The 21,392-nt window shown below is 42.5% G+C and overlaps 1 protein-coding gene across 2 annotated transcripts in view; it reads right to left on the minus strand.

Annotated features, from left to right (window-relative positions):
• Positions 1-21,392, minus strand: part of itga1 (integrin, alpha 1) — a 334,480-nt gene that overhangs the window by 271,010 nt on the left and 42,078 nt on the right. For both annotated transcript variants that reach the window (XM_041192519.1, XM_041192527.1), the window contains exon 2: positions 6,418-6,538. In XM_041192519.1, coding sequence (XP_041048453.1) covers positions 6,418-6,538 — 121 coding nt within the window. The remainder of the gene's footprint in view (positions 1-6,417; positions 6,539-21,392) is intronic.

A 21,392-nucleotide genomic window follows, 5' to 3' on the forward strand; every position in this document is an offset into this window, starting at 1 on the left:
CGTGATTTCATGCTGGCTGGCCAATTAATGGCCAGCCAGCGTGAGGCGTGCGCTGAAATGCTCAGCGTGCTGGGGTGGGGGCAGGAGAGGGTGGGCACTGACATCAGTGCGGACGTGGGCGAGCTCTGAATGAAAGCTCCCTGAAGGCAAAGGACTGCCTCAGGGAGCTGAAGACCTGAAAAATCAAAAATAAAGGTTTCAGAAGCTGAAAGAAAGTGTCCAGGCATCATTATAAATTGCTTGAAAATTTAGCTATTGAACATGCTGTACACAGAAATTTATTTATATTTTATTTCATCACGGAAACATTATCCCGCCCGTGGATGAGGTTTGAAGAAAAATGCAAAGGCCACCTGGCTGATTCACCCATCTGCCAACTGTAAGGCTGGACAGGCAACATAAAATTAAAGGCAATTTCAACTTTAAGTACCTTAATTGGCCTCTTAATTGTCGCTGGGCGCACTTCCGACTTTTACGCGTGCCCGCGTGGACTGGCGTCAGGACGGTCGCCTGAAGTCATCTTGCTCTATTTCGCATCTGATCGGGCCAGGCACGTGCCCGCTCATCAACTTAAAAACTCTGCCCAAGGTGTTTGTGAATGAGCTGTATTATTTCAAGGGCCCATCACTAAGATGTCAGAAGGATCAGTGCTGGGTCATTGCTGCTTATATTGTTGAAGTTTTAAGGCTGAGGATAAAGTAAATTCACCTATGGTTCCAGATGACACAAAATTGGGTGGTGATTCAAAGAAAAGAGAGAAAAGAAACACGCACTGGATATCTTGGGATAGTGAGTCAGTGAGTGAAACGTGAAACTAAATGTGAAAAATACAAGATAATGAGACTAGGAAGGGAAATAAATAAATATATACAGTTTAATGACTGTATGCTATCAGAGTCAGTTCTACTGTTTTTGGTGGACTGCTGACTGACATTAACTGCATAATATACATCAACAGCAAGAACGTTTTTCAAATCTTGAGATGTATACCCAGAATTTTACGGCATAAAACCAATGAGTTGATAATGAGTCTTTTCAAGGCCCAGCTATAGTCACACCTATGTATAATTCCACTTGTTCTACAGTAAGATTATCCAGATATTGGGGGCATTGCAGGAAAGGGTAAGCGAATTGATATAGTTTAAGGTGTAAGTGATTAGTTTACTCCGGTCCTGTTGAGATACAATTCAAGTATTCTAAATTCTAAAGGGAACAGATAATTTGTTTTTCTTGAGATTGACAGAAATGATGGAACAACTGTGCTTTTTAAAAAAAGTCACAGGATCACAGAAGCACAGAATTATTACAGCACTGGAGACCATTCAGCCCATCCCCACAGGTCAGGCTGTGTCTGCCTTTAACATCTATTTTAAATAGATGAGTTCAGCTCACTGCACAAGTTCTACATAACCTCTGGAATTTCATTAACTGTTTCATTGTGCAGTAATTTGTATCAGATATATGATTTAAGTGAAGCATGTGTGTATTGCGTACGAGAGAGAAAACAAAGCTCTGGAGAAACAAGCACAGAAACTTGTGTGCTGTATTATACAAACAGAGAATAGGCTGGTTTTAGAACTCGCTATTTTCTGTTCTCTGTGTGACCAGACCCTGTAGCCAAAAAGTTTTGCACTTGCAAAATCGCACGTATTATGCTTTCAAGTGTATAGGAATAATTCATTCATACTGAATCACCACTGGGATATTAAAGCACACTTTCTAGGAATCTTTACAACTCCTAGTAGGATGGTGACGATAATGGAAACAAAAAATATGATTGGCTTTTCTTCTTAGTCATAGTAATATAACATCTGAATGTGTAAAACATGACTAAGGGCAGGATCTTTCAGTCGGCTTGTTGGAAGGCCCAACACACCGATGTGTAAAATGGCGAGGTTGCGTCCCGAAGTCATCACGCTGTGTCATGATGTTTCATTCGGCGGGCACCTGCCAATATGTAAGCAGCTTATTAAGGTGATTAAGGGAGTTATTAAGGTCATTGTTGATGCTGCCCGTCCAACCTTAAGGTTGGCGGGCAGGCGAAAAGGCCAAGCAGCCTTCACGTTTTTTAGGAAACCTCATCTGCGATTGGGATGAGGTTTCCTAAAGCCTTTATTAATTAAATAATTTTTTTTAATGAACTATAAAAATATGTCCCTCTCATGAGACACAGTCACATGTTTAAATAAATTTTTGAGCAGTTTATTTATTTATTTGAAAACCGCTTCAATCTCCCTGAGGCCACTCCGTGCTAGGTGCAAAAGAGTGCTGGCCCCAACTCTCCCTCCTCCCCCTCCTTCACAGGTAGCGCTGAGTATTACGCTGGGCGTAATTGGCCCGCCCGCATAAAATAGTGGCACAGAGCCAATCACAGGTGGCGATTGGTTCTGGGACAGCCCCCACCCACTCTCGCTGAGCCCACCCACCAACAGAAAAATTCTGGCCTAAGCGTGTTACTGTTGGTGCTAAAATAGGAACAGGGTTTTTTTCCCCCAGTAGAAACTAATAACAAATCATTTTCAGGAAATATTATGAAGGCAATTTGCTGTTTCCATGCAACAAGTTGTTCACTTTCAGACTAAAGTAGCAGCTATTCTGTTCTGACTGCCTCTGGTTGCAGGCTTCGCACACATAACATCATCATAATGGATCTGAACTCTGTTGGCATTTGAGAACAGAAAGACATTTATTTACAAGAAGGGGATCCGGTCTAATAAATGGCATAATTCCCAACGATGGACTGATCTCTATCTCTACAGTTTTCAAAAGGGGACCATAAACAAGCTACTGTACCATAGAACATGGGCGTTGGAGTGACCGGAAGCATAACTGTACTACACTATGATTAGGAAATAGCAATGTGTAGGGGTTATTTTTTAATCTGTGCTATGATCAAGGAACAGATTTCATTTTTAGCATTCAGTGTGAAGAATTGCAGCATAGAGAAGAAAATCAGGTAGGGAGATTATAAAGCTCATAATCTTTCTTCCATTAAGTTAAAGCTCTGTTATGTACAGGTGATGATGCTTTATTCCTAGATGCCAAAGATGAAAATGCACCCAACTGAGCTTTCTAGATCATAGATATAAACACACATATTGTAATTTACTTTGCGTTGTGTTTCACTGTATCATTATCAAAGCTCAACAAGGACATTGAAAAGTTACAAAGAACAAATGGAAGACATTTGACACTCTCCTGGCAAAATGCCTTCTTTGCATGGTTAATTATTCACATTGTCTCCACCGAAGAAAGTTTTGAGTGTGCAAACTCAGCTAATGGCCAAAGAAATGAAAACAAATTCACAGAGGATCTAGGGACTGTTTTAGGCCTTTAGATGTTTTGAGCCATCACAAATTAATTTGGTATAAAATGTGGCAATAAATTAAGTAATCAATAATGCTATATGTAAATGATAAAGTTGTTCGCTGTTTAGAATCAAAGGAACTACCATCAGAATAAGGACAACTTGGGAGGTGCATTGGTGTACACTATTTCTTTTGCTCAAAAAGTAAATATTGTGGTGGTCTTGTATTATGAGCCCTGGTTCTACACTAGCTAATTAAAACAAATCTTACAGTTTTACATTGCAGAACTACTTTATACTTCCAGTGCATCCTGAAACACAATGCAGGAAGTGATATGGATAATAAGAGCTGCAATGCGGACATATGGGATTTCAACTGTCAGCTGAATGACCCATTTAATGAACTACAGCATGGCTTAGCACCTTGTTCTCAACTTCCTTTGTGCAGGAATATGATGTGTTCTGCATTTCTTCCTTTTCATCATTGGTGAACACTCAACAGTTGTGTTCTTGTCCTTTGAACCTTCTTACAAATTCCCTCTACCTTAACCAACTCCCTCCCTGCTATTAAAATCTTCATCGAACCAGTTGTCAAGATTATGAAGTCAGCAATTAAAGAACAGCACTTAGTGTTCACCTCAGTGACTGCTGTCCACAGTTTTAGCAGTGATTAGAATGTAGATATGCCCGAATATGGTCTCTAATCCAATATGGTGCCCTTCCAGTGGAATTGTGATATCTGGGAATAGGTTAAGAAAAAAAGCTCTTGAAGGCTGAAGAAATCTCACTGAGACACACAGGGTAGAATTTAATGCCCTCCCCTGTGGTGAGTTTGGTGGTGGGGCCGAGAGGGTGGTGGGTGCGGACCCCTCCATCTTGCCGCCTCCATCCTGATTAAGTCTGTGGCAGGAAGGCCTGTGAACAGCTTTCCCATCCTGCCACTAATTGAGGCCTTAAGTGAGAAATTAATACTCACATAAGGGCCTCATGCCACCCCCCCACTGGTAGTAACCCAGCAGCAGGGGGTCGGGGATGGTGGTGTTGGGGGGACTACCAAGCAGAAAACACAACATGAAAACCTGTGCAGGGTTGCTTGTAGGTTCCCGTGGGGATGGGGGAGCAGGGCCGTAGGGGGGGTCCTTTGTTCAAAGGCACTCAGTGCTTGATCAAGGGTCTTGGCATTGGGAAGGGAGGCCCACTGAGAGCCACCCCCACCCTTGCTACCAACTCCTTCCTGTGACACTACCCCATGATCCTCAACCCGCATCCACCCCACCCACCACCATCACTCATCTGTGGCCTGGGATTCAACGATGATACTAGGCCTCTGGTTTAATGTCATATTGGCAGCAACCATTGCCTCATCCATGGTGTTGCCGTTCAATAGAGCTGCCTGCCTCTGATTGACCAGCAGATCGATAAGTGAGGCTTCCACCCTAGGGACCCGTCTCTGTTCAGTTAAGTGCCTGAGTGCTACTTAATGCTGTGGACCTTCCCTAAAACAGGTAACGTGGGCTCTCACCAGTTCTTCAACTGGCGGGTGAGGCCCCCGTCACCACCTTTAAACACAGCCTACAGAATCTAAACCAGGAAATATAAAGCAGGATGCATAAATAGGTTTAAATGAAGTACAGAATATGAAACAAAGTTTGGGAAATTCAGATGGAATTAAGGGAGAAAGATAAGAGACAGACAGAAAAAGTACAAAAACATATATTTGTTTATTTTTAAATCTCCAACATTCGTTTTCTTCCAATGAAATGAGGTGCCACATTTGTCAATTTAAATTTCCATTGTTAGCAAAGTTGTTCAGCAATAATTATCACTTAACACACCATTAAAAACACCCTTACACCTGAATACATCATCCCTTACTTTTTCAGACATTTTTAATGCATTACTAAAGGGCAATTGCCAGATGTTCAAGCTGTTGAATTCATTTCAGTGCCAGGTCTACCAGTGTGGACTGCAACAGTGTACCCTGTGGAGGAACAGGCTCTTTCTGCCAGCAACTGATTTGCACATTTAACTGTGCATTTGAGGGTGCCAGATGATGCTGTCCAATTTACCCAGTAATAATGGTGGGTGCTGATAGCCTTACCACTATTTTATCATTAAATCCAGCCCACTACCTCTGGCTCTTTTTATTTAATGCCTTATATCTTCCACCATGCTCCTCTCCTCCCCTCCATCACCCAACCCCCCCTCCCCACCCCTCCCACCTCCCCTCAGCCCGACCCCCCAACTGCCTTTCTCTCATATTTGACTACCTTTTTATAAAGTGCTTTCCATGTGTGGAGTGCTTTATAGATAGTGGTTAGTTAGCACCAAAAGCTCTAAGCTCTGATGAAAGGGCAAATAATCAAATTAAACATGCAGACTGCTCACTGGTTTATGTAGTAATTGCAGCATAGGATACAGGGGAGGTAAATAATTATTTGTTACATATGTTTTTTTTTCTTAACATGCCAAGTTTGCTATGCATTTTAGGATGCATTAGTTAACATTTAAGCCTTGTTTGATTTCCTGTGGATGAGAGAGGAAACAACAGGACTTATTAATTAAAAATCTACAGCATCTCACAGATGTTTTCTTTTCAACTAGGCAGGATTAAAACAAAATATCTGACACTGCAGACAGGAAGAAAGAGTTTGCATGTCATCAAATGTTCTCTTCCGTAGTAGTACAAAAGTTCAAACCATCAGTCAATGTTTGTCTGGGACAACATGAAAAATATGTGTTTCCAATAATTCATAACATATGTAACAGATTGGCATTGTAAAATACCCTGGACTGGTAATACGATGGTCAGTGCCCGATGCATTGAAATTACTTGCACACCCATTCCCTAAATTGGGCATGAAGACTTTCACTGGCTGCTAATGTCTTGTTCAGCGACTCCTGAAGCGTCATGATGCACTTGAAGCACCAGAAAATTATGTGAATGAAAAGACTATGTGAAGGTGACTGTGATATCTGGAGAGGTCAGTATACTTGTGCAGCGCCACTTCAAGTGGTGCTATTTGCTACTTCCTACAATGCCAGAATCACAGTTTTTCCTTTTAAAGCAGAATAGGTTCTAAAGTTGTTAAAAAGCAAACACTGCTTACCATTTCCCTTCTTCATTTTCAAATTGCTTAACAGTATATCCAAACATATCTTCTTGTGAGCCAGTAAATATCATGGGTTTTTTAACATCAACATTGAATGAACCGACTAGTTGCAATATACCTGTAGGAAGAGTAAGCAATAAAATAAATCCAGGTAAAGTATACATTCTTAGATATTATTTACACTTAAGCTAAACACACAGCAGCATGGCAAAATTAAATGCAGAATAGAGACCAAAATCCTGATGGGCCTGGATCACTGGTGTAGGTGTGGCAACCTGACTGGAAGGATACAGGCTTCTTTCCAAATCTTTGGGACTGGAACATTTTAGTGGATGGGCCAGGCCGTATACAATAGTTAGTGTGCATCGGTGGCAGCCACCCTACTCTGTCATCGGAAAGCACAATGGTCCAGAGCCACGCCACTTTAGGGCCCCAGAGTGCTTTCAGAAACCGAAGAACCTTGGCAGCTTTTCAATCTTCATCTGCTTAGAAACTCATAGGCGCTGTAATGTACCATACTTCACCCCTTCCAGGGTCAATTATCTTTATCTGGGGCCTTCCCAGGGGCCACATAAAGCCTTAATTGACCTGTTGCCAGCTGAAATCTGAGAGCTCTCAAACAATTAGTCTCCTCATTTTCACATCTTTTCCGAAGTTAAAGAAAACTGTACTGGGAGTAGATGGAGGTGAATATGTTGTATATCCTTTTATATCCTCTAAAATTTCTGCTGCATGTGGCTGGGCACATACAAATTACGGAAGGATAATTGATGTAATTCTCACACTGTTAAGATTGGAGATAATGTATCCAAGAGTTACCTGTGTACCCCTATCATCCAGTGTTGCTAAGGGCATTAGGACATTTAAAATTTAAATGACAAATTATGGAACTGGACTATTAAAGTGATCTGCGGATATACAATTGACTCTACTACACTGCAGCTGAACCATAATATTAATTCATTGAGATGCTGAGTTCTGTTCAAATTGGTACAGGTCTCCATCAACAATATGCTAATGAAACTGACACCAGGTAATTCTGTTTTTGTTTTGGACTAGAATTTGAAATATGCCCATCCCAGAACAGCACTATGAGATCACTCTCCGAAATTCAGCCTCTTCGTTGTTACTCTTACACAATGCAGCTAATATAGAAATTGATATGACAGCTGCATAAATAAACATGTTCCATGAACAATCATTCTTCTAAATTCTCAATGAGGAGAGAAAAATAGGCCTGTAACTATTTAAAATAACTTTTTTAAGAATGCAAAATGTCTATCCTCTTTAATGGATTGGGGTCTGGTTGGGTTTTCTGTACAATGATGGTGAGTCTAAGCACTCGTGGAGATTTATGTGCAAAATCAGTCAACAACTACACATACATAGTTAAATGCCTAAATCCCAAAATTGCTGTTTCAGCTGCCCAGTTCCTCTAAAAGTAAGCACACCTCTCTGTCTGACCCATAATTTAAATACTTTGTAAGGCATGAAGTTGACATGTTAACCTCAGATATGGCCAATACTCTCCAGAAAATGTCCTGCTTGTCCATTCTAGCGTAAGGACCCTTTTAACACTGCAGTTAGTTGTAATTACCACCAAATAACCACTCTGACACTGAAAATTATACTTCCTAGTTCAGACTTAGCACAGTTTATTATCGATTTCTCCATCTGATTGGTTATGGAGATACACATTTGTTTATCCTGTTTGTTCAGACCTCAGATATTCTCTAAAGGCTGCTGTTCATTTCGGATATTGGTTAACAGCATCCTACCATGCTAGTACAGGCCGAATGAATGGCTTGCCCTGTTCATTCACCATTCAGAGTGACATCCAGTTCAATATTTCATTCTATTCCTAGCCCTGAAATTCTGAGTCCCGTGATCTGCCACCATAATTGCAGTGGAGTGGGAATCCTACCAGCTCCCCTAAGTTGATGGGCAAAATGTAATGCTCCCCCAACCACGAAGCAGGTTGGGAATCAGGTGGAGGGGGTCCATATAATCAGATGGGAAGGTTCACAGTGAAAAGCCTTTCGCCTCCCCAAATCTCACAATTAAGTCAGAGGCAGGGAAGGTTGAGGCAGCAGTAGACTGTATGATAGGCATTTCATTCTTTTGAGATTCCTGGAAATGGGCCCAGTGGAGCTGTCACCCAGCCTTTCAGCCAGTGGATGGAACCACCACCTGGGTGATTAATTCAGTCTGAAACCTATACTGTCTTAAATTCCAAGGTAAACAAATTAAAATAATACATGTTCAGAAAAATCATGGGGAAGTTAGGAAAGCTCTGGTGCTGATGGGAGGTGCTTTATTTGAAGCTAGACAATCCTTAAATCTGTATCAGCATGCAACACATTCAAATTATGGAACAAAAAGGAATCAGGAAACAAGCCCGAAATTTGTCAGAATGATGTAAATGTATAATTCTGATAGAAATTCAACATGGGGAAGAGGGAATGGAATAATGGGAGTCAGTGGGAAATAAAACTGCCAATACACAGCCAGAACCATGTGGATAAAAGTGACTGTTATGAAGGTGTGCCTTTATAAAAAAAAAATAATACTTAATGCCTCTTTTTCTGGTTGGATTCTTAATAAAAATTGTAATCCCATTAAGACAATGGAGTGACTGCCAGCCAGCTACAATATACAAACTTGCATTCCACCTAAGTGGGATGAAAAGGAACAGACTCTCAACCACCACCCCCCCACCCATCGCATCCCCCCAGACCCCCCCCGCCCCCCGCCCCCCACCCCCCCACACCCCCCTCCCCCCCCGGGAGCATGAAAAACCCCATCTCCTGTTGGCTTTTACACTACTGCTCTTCAAAGGTTTCTGAGTTGAGACATCAAAATCAAATGTAATTACCTATTCTACAAAATAATGACTACAGAAGACATGGTAATTGAATTCCTCTAGAATATACAACCAGCACAACTTTTAAGAACAGTTTACCAAACCAGAGAGAAGAGATTGGAAGGCTATACTGAAAGGCTGCAGAGAGTTGTCTCTCTCCTTCTCCCTCTCTTTCTCTCAGAAGTATTATACACGGATTTGAAAAATAACCATCCTATGAAGCAAAATCTACTAAAAACTTAGATCTCCTGGGGATAAAATGTGGAAATCTGCTCTGTACAACTACACCTAGGATGGCAACTGAACAAAATGGCCATAATGTAGAATCACCTCATTTAGACCAGCCAAAGAACAATTCACCATATATTTCTTTGATTGTTCATTTTCCTCACAAACTGTAATAAAATCTTCAAGCCTATCCTTTTATTCTACCATCTGTACTTGTGTGGCTGGGCCAAGAGAATGTGTGTGGCATATAAATAGCAGTTGCAATTTACTGGTTTTTTTTAAATTTGGGAAGTAGGGTCAATAAACTTATCTTATCTTTTGTTTCAAACTCAGAAAACTTGTCTGACTAATTCTTTATAACCTGGAAGTGTACATAGTGTGATTCTGCAATATTGGCAAAGCACATCCTCGCTACATTCACAGCAAAACCTTGTTACGGTCAGACCTGGAGTGGAAAACTAGAGGAATTATTTTTTACTCTTCCTCACATTGTCATAACAGTGACACAAGATCACTTTCAAATGCAGAATTAAATTTAATGATCTTGCAAAGGTACCTGTGCTGGCTGCAAACTCTATTTAACATATATTTTGAACATTCCAGACAGTAGACTTACATTTGCCCAAAAGTTGCATCAACAGATCCAATATTGCATCAACAAATTTCTGTACAGACTATAGTCTGTTGTGACATCTGTACTTGGAAGACTTTCAATTAAATGAAGGATTTGCATGACCACTCAAGCCTCAATACTTCAATGAGAACTCCATGAAGTGTCAAACATTTTCCTGCTAATTACCATCAACCTCCTACCACACTCCTTCAGCCATCAAACCAGCTCTTATCAAACATCATTTGGAAGTAGTACTAGGTAGCAATGGCGCAGAACGTAATCTAGTTCACCTAGATCCACACCCAATCCTTTTCCCAGTAGCCCTGCCTAGCTTCCCTTTTTGGGTAATGATTCAATTCCCTTTTGAAAGCCTCAATTAACCGTGCCTCCACCACACTCTCAGGCAGATTCTAACCACTCACTGCATGAAAAAGCTTTGCACCATGTCACCACTGCTTCCTTTACCAATTATCTTAAAAGAGTGTCCTCTGGTTCTATTTCCTTCCACCAATGGGAGGAGTTTCTCCCTATTTACTCTGTCCACGTCCCTCATGATTTTGAACACTATCAAATCTCATTTAAACTTCTCTTGTCCAAGAAGAACAGCACCAGCTTCTCCAATGTATCTATGTAACTGAAGTTCCTCATCCCTTGGAACCATTCTTGTGAATCTTTTCTGAATCTTTACTTCCTAAAGTGTGGTGCTCAGAATGATATGCAACCCTCCAGATAAGGCTGAATCAGTGTTTTATACCGTTTAACATATCTTAATTGCTTTAGTGTGCTATGACCCTATTTATAAAGCACTGTGCCCTGTATGCTTACTGCAGCTGTACAGGGCCTTGGTGAGACCACACCTGGAGCATTGTGTGCAGTTTTGGTCTCCTTACCTAAGAAAATATATACTTGTCATGGAGGCAGTGCAGTGCAAGTTTACCAGACTGATACCTGATATGGCAGGATTGTTGTATGAGGAGAGATTGGGCCAACTAGGCCAGTATTCACTGGAGTTTAGAAGAATGAGGAGGTCTCATTGAAACATATAAAATTCTGACAGGGATGGAGTGACTGGATGTAACGATGATATTTCCTCTGGCTGGGGGGCCAAAAACAAAGGGTTACAATGTCAGGATACAGGGTAGACCATTTAGGTCTGAAATGAGGAGAAACTTCTTCACGCAGAGGGTGGTGAACCTATGGAATTCTCTACCACAGAAGCCTGTGGAGGCCAAGTCACTGAATATATTTAAGAAGGAAATAGATAGATTTCTGGACTCTAAAGGCATCAAGGGGTATGGGGAGGGTGATCAAATACGCCGTTGAGATGGAGGGCCAAATGACCTACTCCTGTTCCTATTTTATATGTTTCTATGCTTTATTAACCGTGTTCCTGCTACTTTCAATGGCTTGTGCACAAATACACCCAGATCCCTCTCTACATTTATCTGACCAAAATGAATCACTTCACACTTCTCTGCATTAAATTTCATCTGCCACTTGTCTGCCCATTCCACCAACCCATCTACATCTTTTTGAAGTTGTACACTATCATCTTCACAGATCAAAGTAGTTTCAAATTCCATATCATCCGCAACTTTTTAAACTGTGCTTTGTACACCAAGGTCTATGTTATTAATATATCAGGAAGATCTGGGGAACTCCACTACAATCCTTCCTTCAATCCAAAAAACAACAGTTCATCACTACTCTCTGTTTCCTGTTACTCGGCCAATTTCATATCCATGTTGCTACTGTCCATTTCATTCCATGTGGTGTAAGTTTGCTTTCATGTCTGTTGTGGCACTTTATCAAATGCATTTTGGTAGTCCATCTGATCCATATCAACAGCATTGGTCCCATTAACCTTCTCTGTTACCTCATCAAAAAACTCAAGCATGTTAGCTAAACACCATTTTTCCTTAAAAAACATTCCATGCTAGCTTTCCTTAACTAACCCATCATTTACCCAAGTGACTATTAATTTTGTCCCAAGTTATCACTTCTGAAAGCTTCCCCATCACTGAGGTTAAACTGATTGGCCAGTAATTTCTGGGCTTATCTTTACTCCCTTTTTTGAACAAGGATATAACATCTACGAACCTCCAGTCCTCTGGTACCACCCATGAGCCTAAGGAAGATTGGAAAATTATGGCCACAATTTTCCCTCTCACTTCCCTTAGTATTCTTGGATGCATCTCATCCGGTCCTGGTGCCTTATCAGTTTTTCATACAGGCAACCTATCCAATACCTCCCCCTTAACAATTTCAAACCCTTCAAGCCTCTGAATTACCTCTTCTTTCACCATGACCTGTGCAACATATTTTTCCTTGGTAAAGACAGATGCAAAGTACTCATTTAGTGCATCAACCATGTTCCCACCTCCATATGTAAATCCTCCTTTTGGTCCCTAATCGACTCCACTCCTACTTTGACCATCCTTTTACAATTTATATGCTTATAAAAACTTTTGGATTCCCTTTGACGTCAGCCACCAGTATCTTATCATACTCTCTCTTTGCTTCTCTTACTTGCCTTTTGATTCCCTCCTGAATCTTCTATATTCAGCCTGGTTCTCAATTGTATTATCCATCTGATATCTGTCATAAGCACATTTTTTATACTTCATCTTAATGTCTATCTCTTTCATCCAGGGAGCCCTGGCATTCTTTGTCCTACGTTTCCCTTTCTTGGGAATATATCTTGACTGTACTTGAACTATCCCTTCTTTAATGGCAGCCAATTGTTTAGTTACAGATTTACCTGCCAATCTTTGATTTCAATTTACCTGGTTCAGATCAGTTCTTACCAACTGAAGTTGGCTTTCCACCAATTAATTATTCTTACTCTGTCGTTTGTTCTTTGTCCTTTTTCATAAGCAACCTAAACCTTATGATGCAATGATCACTGTTTCCTAAATGTTCTCCTCCTGACACTTGATCCACATGGCCCACCTCATTTGCATGAACCAGGTCTATAAAGCCTCCTTTCCCATTGGACTGGAAACTTTCTGCTTTAGAAAATTCTCCTGATAGCGCTCTAGGAACTCTTGTCCCTCTCTGTTCTTGACACTTTAATTTTCCAAATATATCATAAAAGTCCCCCATTATAACTTCTCTAAATTCTTGCACTTCTCTGTAATTTGCTTGCAGATTTGTTCCTCTACATCTTTCCCACTAGTTGGTGGCCTACAGACTACATGCAATGCAATTGCACCTTTTTATTGTTCCTTAGCCCTAGCCAAATAGATCCTGTCCTTGACTCTTCTGGGACATCCTCTCTCTCCTGCAATGTTCTCCTTAATCAAAACTGCTTTCCTTTCCTCCTTTCCTATCTTTCCTGAACATCTTGCATCCAAGAATATTTAACTTCCAGTCCTGCCCTTCTTTGAGCCAGATCTCTGTTATTGCCACAATATTTTATTTCCACCTGGATATCTGCATCTGCAACTCGCCAATCTTATTTACCACACCCCACACATTCAAATATATACTCATTATCCCTAACTGAGACTTTATTACTTTCCATCATACTCTGAGCTTGCCTAACACTTCACTATTTCTTATTCCAGTGTTATCTGTCTCTCCCAATATCCTTTGCACCTTGGTATGCCTCTCTAGTATTGCCTCCTCATTCCCACATTCCTGCCAAGTTAGTTTAAACCCTCACCAATAGCACGAGCAAATCATCTTGCAAGGAGATCAATCCCATCTCTGGTTAGGTGCACCTGTCCAGCCAGAACTCAACTCCCCCAGCTGATCTCAAAGTTCCATGAAGCAAAAGGCCTCTCTCCTACACCACATTTCCAGCCACACATCCATCTGCTCTATTCTCCTATTTCAATACTCACTTGTGCATGGTACCTGAAGTAATCTGGAGATTATTACTTCTGAAGTCCTACTTGCTAATTTCCTACGTAACTCCCTAAAGTCTGACTGCAGAACCACATCCCTCTTTTTACTTATGTTGTTGATACAAACATAGACCATGACCACAGACTGTTCATCCGCCCCCCCTCAGAGTGCTCTGCAGCTGTTCAGTGACATCCTTGACTGTGGCACCAGGGTGGCAGCATAGCATAAACAAAAATACCTGGAAAAACTCAGCAGGCCTGGCAGCATTTGTGGAGAGGAGCACAGTTAACGTTTCGAGTCCGAATGACCCTTCTGTTGAAGGTCATTTGGACTCGAAACGTTACCTGTGCTTCTCTCCACAGATGCTGCCAGACCTGCTGAGTTTTTCCAGGTATCTGTGTTTTTGTTTTGGATTTCCAGCATCCGCAGTTTTTTGCTTTTATATTAAGGCAGCATAGCATCCTGTGTTCATGTCTGCGACTGCAGAAATGCCTTCTGCTCCTCTTACTATCACTCTTACTTTTACAGTCTTCCTCATGTCCTCCCCACCACCAGGATCCCCAACCCCCACCCCACTGTACAGCTGAGCCAGTCATGGTGCCATAGACTTGCCCTGTGTCTGCACTCCCCAGATAAACCGTCACTTTCATCAGTATTCAGAACTGACTACTTGTTGGAGAGTGAGATACACTCAGTGGATCCCTGCACTATCTCCCTATTTTGACTGCATGTGGTCACCCATCCCCTCTCTCCCTGCATACTCTTAAACTGTAGGATGACCACATCTATTCCATGAAGCTCTCAACCTTACAAATGTACTACAATGACACCAGCTGCTGCTCAAGTTCTGAAATTCAGAGCTCAAGCTGATGCAACTATTGACACTTTCTACACATATGGTTATCCAGGGCATGGTAAGCATCCTAGAGTTCCCACATAGAACATGATGTGCACTCCAGGGGTCAGAGCTCTGCTGCCATTCCTCTATTAGATAATAAACGTTCACTTAAAAATAAAGAATACCAGCTACTCACTTCTCTTCTGCTGACATTGGGAGGTTAACTGAAATGTTGCCCTTATCCAAAAAGTGTAATGTTTTATTTCCCAGCTCCTTATACTAACTCCCTAACTTTGGAGAAAGAGAAACAAAACTGCAATACTCAGCAGTCAATTGGCTCATGGCCTTCCTGTATTGTCACAATTTTTTTTAACTCACCATCAGCAAAAATGGTGTTGTAGTACCACCACTGAGTGAGTTGGCCAAGTCTTAATGCTCCCAATCACCAACTAAGTGATGAAAGGCAACAGTGCTATCAAGCAGCACTTACTCACCTATAATTTTCTCACCAATGTCGGTCCTGGTTCTGCCAGGACCACCCAGCTCCAGACCTCATTACAACATTGGTTGAAACATGAACACTAGACCGCAACTGACATCAAATTAAATGGATGGTATGTATCTGATGCACAACTGGTTTAGCATTCAGTCCCCACATCTATGGGCCATACCAAGGGCTATTGGGTGCCACTCTTAGTCAATTTCTTTTATCAGAAATCATTGAAAAAAGGTAATGGCTCATATTTTTCTGTCAAAATAATAGTGAAGTTAATAGCATTCACAATTATGCATGCACTAATACTGCAGGCTTTCAAACCTGAAATTTAAAATGTTATTTTTTTCTCTCTCTTTATCTGATTTAACATTGAATTAATCCACTCTAATTTTCACTTCATTCTCAGTCCTTGTGCTGTGTATTTCACAATCTTTTGATGTGATTGTTTAAGGAGTTAGGGAGTCACTTTGTCCTGTTCACTCATGTCCCAGTTTCCCTCAGTGTGCCATTATCAGCTCGCACTCTCAACAAGTTGCTGCGCAAAGTGCCATCATGACTAAACAAACAAGGGCAAATCTAATTTAGGATTAGCGCCATGCCCAGTACAGGCATGAAGATATCACAAATTTTAAAACCGTCTTCTCTTTAAATGAACCCAACAGTTTTTAAGATGGCTGACAGCATATCATGTAATTTTAGCATTATCGTCTCCAGACAGAACTGAAACTCAAGCAAAAAGCTCGTTAAAATATGAACAAACCCAACCACTTGTGAAATTCACAAGTCCTTTTGTTAAGGATAAACTTTAAACAAGACAAGGACAATCACATGTCAGGCCACTCATCGTCCTGGGACATAGAGCCATCAAATGTCATTCATTAGGGAATCAACAAGAAGGAAAAAGCTACCTGACCTCATCCTCACCAATCTACCTATCGCAGATGCATCTGTTCACAGTAGTGGTGACCATTGCAAAGTCCTTGTGGAGACGAAGTCCCATCTTCACATTGAGGATTCCTTCTGTTGTGCAGTGTAGCACTACCATAGTGCTAACTGGGATAGCCCATGAGGGGCTGTGGGCCATCAGCAGCAGAATGGTATACAACCACAATCTGTAACCTGGCATATCCCCTACTCTACCATTACCATTAAACCGAGGCATCAATCCTAACTCAATGAAGAATGCAGGAGAGCATGCCAGGAGCAGTACCAGACATACCTAAAAATGGGTGTCAACCTGGTGAAGCTACAACACAGGAGTACTTGCATGCAAAGCAATGAAAGCAGTGTGCGATAGACAAAGCTGAGCGATCCTGCAACCAACGAATCAGATCTAAGCTCTGCAGTCCTGTTACGTCCAGTCACGAATGATGGCAGACAATCAAACAGCTCATTGGAGGAGCAGGTTCTACAAATATCCTCATCCTTAATGATGAGGGAGCACAGCATATCAACGCAAAAGACAGGGCTGAACAATTTGCAACAATCTTCAGCAAGTGCTGACTGGATGATCCAACTTGGTCTCCTCCTGAGGTCCCCAGCATCACAGATGCCAGTCTTCAGCCAACTCAATACATTCCATGTGATGTCAAGAAATAACTGAAGGCACTGGATATTCCCTTCACTGGATATTACCTGGTCTGGCCTACATGTGACTCCAGACCCACAGCAATGTAGTTGACTCTTAAATGCCCTCTGAAAGGGTCCAACTCATTGTATCAATCTGCTATGAAGTCTAAAAAACATTCCTGCAATAGTACTGAAAACTTGTGCCCCACAACTAACTGCGCCCTTAGCCAAGCTGTTGCAGTATTGCTACAACACTGGCATCTACTCAGCATTATGGAAAATGGCCCAGATATATTCCTTCCGCAAATAGCAGGACAAATCCAACCTGGTGAATTACTGCCCCATCAGTCTGCTCTTGATCATCATCAGCAAAGTAATGGAAGAGACCATCAACAGTGCTATCAAATGGCTGATGCTCAGTTTGGGTCCTATCTGAGCTACTCAGCTCCTGACCTCAATACAGCCTTAATCCAAACATGGACTAAAGAGCTGAACTGAGGTGAGAGTGACTGCCCTTGACATCACTGTCGCTGGGTCAAAATCCTGGAACTCCCTCCCTAACAGCACTGTGGGCGTACCTACACCACATGGACTGCAGCAATTCAAGAAAGCAGCTCACCACCATCTTCTCAAAGGCAATTAGGAATGGGCAATAAATGCTGGCCTAGGCAGTGAAGCCCATATCCCATGAAAGAATTTAAAAAAGTAAAGGCAATCAAGGGGTAATTCAAACTGAATGGGTCAATCAATTAAGGTGACCTTAGCTGTCTCAAAAGTTCTCAGTGTGGGAGGCTAAAACACAGGAGGTGATAAAAAACAACCCACTCATTTCATTTGGAAGAAGGAGTTAGGACTCGTAATTGGACACATGATTAAAGTCAGCAATGTTTGTTACCTGCTCTTTTTATAAAATCACAGCAGAAGCTATTCAGATCAGAAATATTAGAAACATCATCTAGAAAGCCATCGGACCAGCTGTAAGGCAGCACAACTAAGATAAAACAGCTATACTTTCAAAGAGGGAGAAGGAATTTTCCCCCCAACCTGTTCCTACTTCAAGATCACCTGAGAATCAGCCTCAAATTCAACTACATCGCAGCTTACTAAGATCCCTCTACTTTTCAAGACCTCTACTCTAACTAAGAACACAAGAAATAGGCACAGGAGCAGACGACACAGCTCATCAAGCCTGCTCTGCCATTCATACGATTATGGCTGATTATAGTTTCTACTCCACTTCCTTGCCCATTCCCCTTATCACCTAACTCCATGCGAGACCAAAATCTATTCCATGCTGAAGCATACACAGCCTTTTGGGATAGACACTTCAATAGATTCACAACCCTTTGAGTGCAGTAATTACTCCTTATCTCAGTCCTAAATGATCGGTCCCTTATCCTGAGACTGTGCCTCCTTCTTATGTTAGGCTCACCGACCAGTGGAAACAATCTCTCAGCATCTACCCTATCAAACCCTTTCAGAATCTTACAGGTTTCAATGAGATCACCTCTCATTCTTCTAAATGCCAGAGAATATAAGCCGCATTTACTCAGCCTCTCGTTATGGGACAACCCCCATATCCCTGGGACCAACTTAGTGAACCTTCACTGTACAGCCTTCATTGCGACTATCCTTTCTTAAATGTGGATACCAAAACTGCGCGCAATACTCCAGATGTGGACTCACCAATACCTTGTATAATTATAACAGGACTACTTTATTTTTGTACTCCAATCCCCTTGCAATAAAGGCCAACATGCCATTTGTCTTCCGGTATCAATTCACCTTGAGAAACTGCAGGCCTGCTACGAAAAAGGCTGAATTCATTTCAACTTGGAATTTTTTTAATTCATTGATGGGACGTGGGCATCACTATCTAGGCCAGCAATTATTGCCCATCCCTAATTGCCCTTGAACTGCTGCAGTCCATTTGGTGTAGGTACACCCAAAGTACTGTTAGGAAGGGAGTTCTAGGATTTTGACCCAGCAACAGTGAAGGAGCAGTGATATCTTTCCAAGTCAAGATGGGGATTAGCTTGGAGGGGAACTTTCAGGTGGTGGTGCTCCCAGCTATCTGCTGCTCTTGTCCTCCTGGATGGTAGTGGTCATGGGTTTGGCAGGTGCTGCCTAAGGAGCCTTGATGAATTCCCACAGTGCATCTTGTAGATGGTACACACTGCTGCCACTGGGCACTGGTGGTGGAGGGAATGAATGTTTGTGGAAGGGGTGCCAATCAAGTGGGCTGCTTTGTCCTGGGTGGTGTCAAGTTTCTTGAATGTTGCTGGAGCTGCACTTATCCCAGTAGGTGGAGAGTATTCCATCACACTGAATTCACTTGTGCCTTGTAGCTTGTGGATAGGCTTTGGGGAGTCAGGAGGTGAGTTACTTGATACAGGATTCCTAGCCACTGATTTGCTCTTGAAGCAACAGTATTTACATGACTAGTCCAGTTCAGTTTCTGGTCAATGGTATTCCCCTGAATGTTGATAGTGGGGGATTCAGTGACGGTAATGCCATTGAATGCCTTTTTCATTTGAAAAAGAGCGCGGAGCTTGAAGCGAGGTCAGTTGAAAAAGAGCGCAGAGAGCGTGGGGGAGGTCATTTGAACAAGAGCGCGGAGAGCATGGAGGAGGTCATTTGAAAAAGAGCGTGGAGCTTGAAGCGAAGTCAGTTGAAAAAGAGTGCGGACAGCATGGGGGAGGACATTTGAATAAGAGCGTGGAGCTTGAAGCTAAAAGGAGGGGAAGCTGAAGAGGAGTGGCCAGCGTGTGAGCGGCTCAGTGAAGGAGTGGAACTTTGAAGCTTTGGCTCGAGAGGCTTAGGCGAACAGAGACTGAGGAAGAGCTTGTTCCCAGTGGGGTAGGGCCGGGTAAGTTCCTTTAAGTAAATTAGGAGTAGGTAATGGAGGAAGCAGTTGGGGCAGTCGAGTGCTCCGAATGCAGCAAGTGGGAAGTCAGGGACAGCACAATTGTCCCTGATGACTACACCTGCAAAAGGTGCATCCAGCTGCAGCTCCTGAGAAGCCGAGTTAGGGAACCGGAGCTGGAGCTGAATGAACTTCGGATCATACGGGAGGCAGAGGCAGTAATAAACAGGAGTTTCAGGGAGACAGTCACCCCTAAAAGTCAGGAGGCAGGCAGCTGGGTGAATGTCAGGAGAGAGAAGGGGAAAAGACAGAAAGAGCAGAGCACCCCTGTGGTCGTTCCCATCAACAATAGGTATACTGTTTTGGATACTGTTGGTGGGGACGACCTAACAGCAACAAGTTGTAGTGGTCCTGTCTCTAGCACTGAGGCTGGACCCTCGGCTCAGAAAGGAGGGAGGGAAAAGAGGAGAGCAGTAGTGATAGGGGATTTGATAGTTAGGGGGACAGATAGGAGGTTCTGTGGGAGAGATTGAGAATCCTGGATGGTCTGTTGCCTCCCTGGTGCCAGGGTCCGCGATATCTCGGATCGAGTTCTCAGTATACACAGGAGGGAGGGTGAACAGCCAGATGTTGTGGTCCATGTAGGGACCAATGATGTGGATAGTAAGGAGGAGGAGGTCCTGCAAAGAGAGTTTAGGAAGTTAGATGCAAAGTTGAAGGACAGGATCTCCAGGGTTACGATCTCAGGAGTGCTACCCATGCCACATGTTAGTGAGGCTAGAAATAGGAGGATAATGCAGCTAAATATGTGGCTAAGGAGATGGTGCAGGAGGGAGGGCTTCATGTTTCTTGACAATTGGGCTCTGTTCCAGGGAAGGTGGGACCTGTTCCAATAGGACGGTTTGCACCTGAACTGGAGGGGGACTAACATCCTTGCGGGTAGGTTTGCTAGTGCTGCTCCGGGACGTTTAAACTAGATTTGCAGGGGGAGGAGAACCAGAGTGTTAGAGCAGATAGTGAGGTGGAGGAGGATAAAGGTCAACGAGGAATGCATGTCTAGACAGAAATCAAAGGTTTGTACATGATAGAAATGTTCTCAGGTGCATCTATTTCAATGCAAGGAGTATTGTCGGAAATGCTGATGAGCTTAGGGCATGGATTGGCACGTGGGATTACGACATTATTACAATTAGTGAGACTTGGTTGCAGGAGGGGCAGGACTGGCAGCTCAATGTTCTGGGGTTCTGTTGTTTCAGACGTGATAGAGGGGGAGGGATGAAAGGGGGAGGAGTGGCATTACTAGTCAGGGAAAATATCACAGCTGTGCATAAGCAGGACAGCCCGGAGGGCTCATCTACAGAGGCCATATGGGTGGAGCTGAGGAATGGGAAAGGTGTGACCACACTAATAGGGTTATATTATACACCGCCCAATAGTCAGAGAGAATTGGAGGAGCAAATCTGTAGAGAGATAGCAGACCAATGTAAGAAACAGCAAGTTGTAATAGTAGGAGATTTTAACTTTCCACATATTGACTGGGACTCCCAAACTGTAAAAGGGCTGGATGGCTTGGAGTTTGTCAAATGTGTTCAGGAAAGTTTTCTAAATCAATACAGAGAGGTACCAATGAGAGAGGATGCAATACTT

The sequence above is a fragment of the Carcharodon carcharias genome, chromosome 1 (assembly GCF_017639515.1).
Source record: "Carcharodon carcharias isolate sCarCar2 chromosome 1, sCarCar2.pri, whole genome shotgun sequence".
Lineage (NCBI taxonomy): Eukaryota > Metazoa > Chordata > Chondrichthyes > Lamniformes > Lamnidae > Carcharodon > Carcharodon carcharias.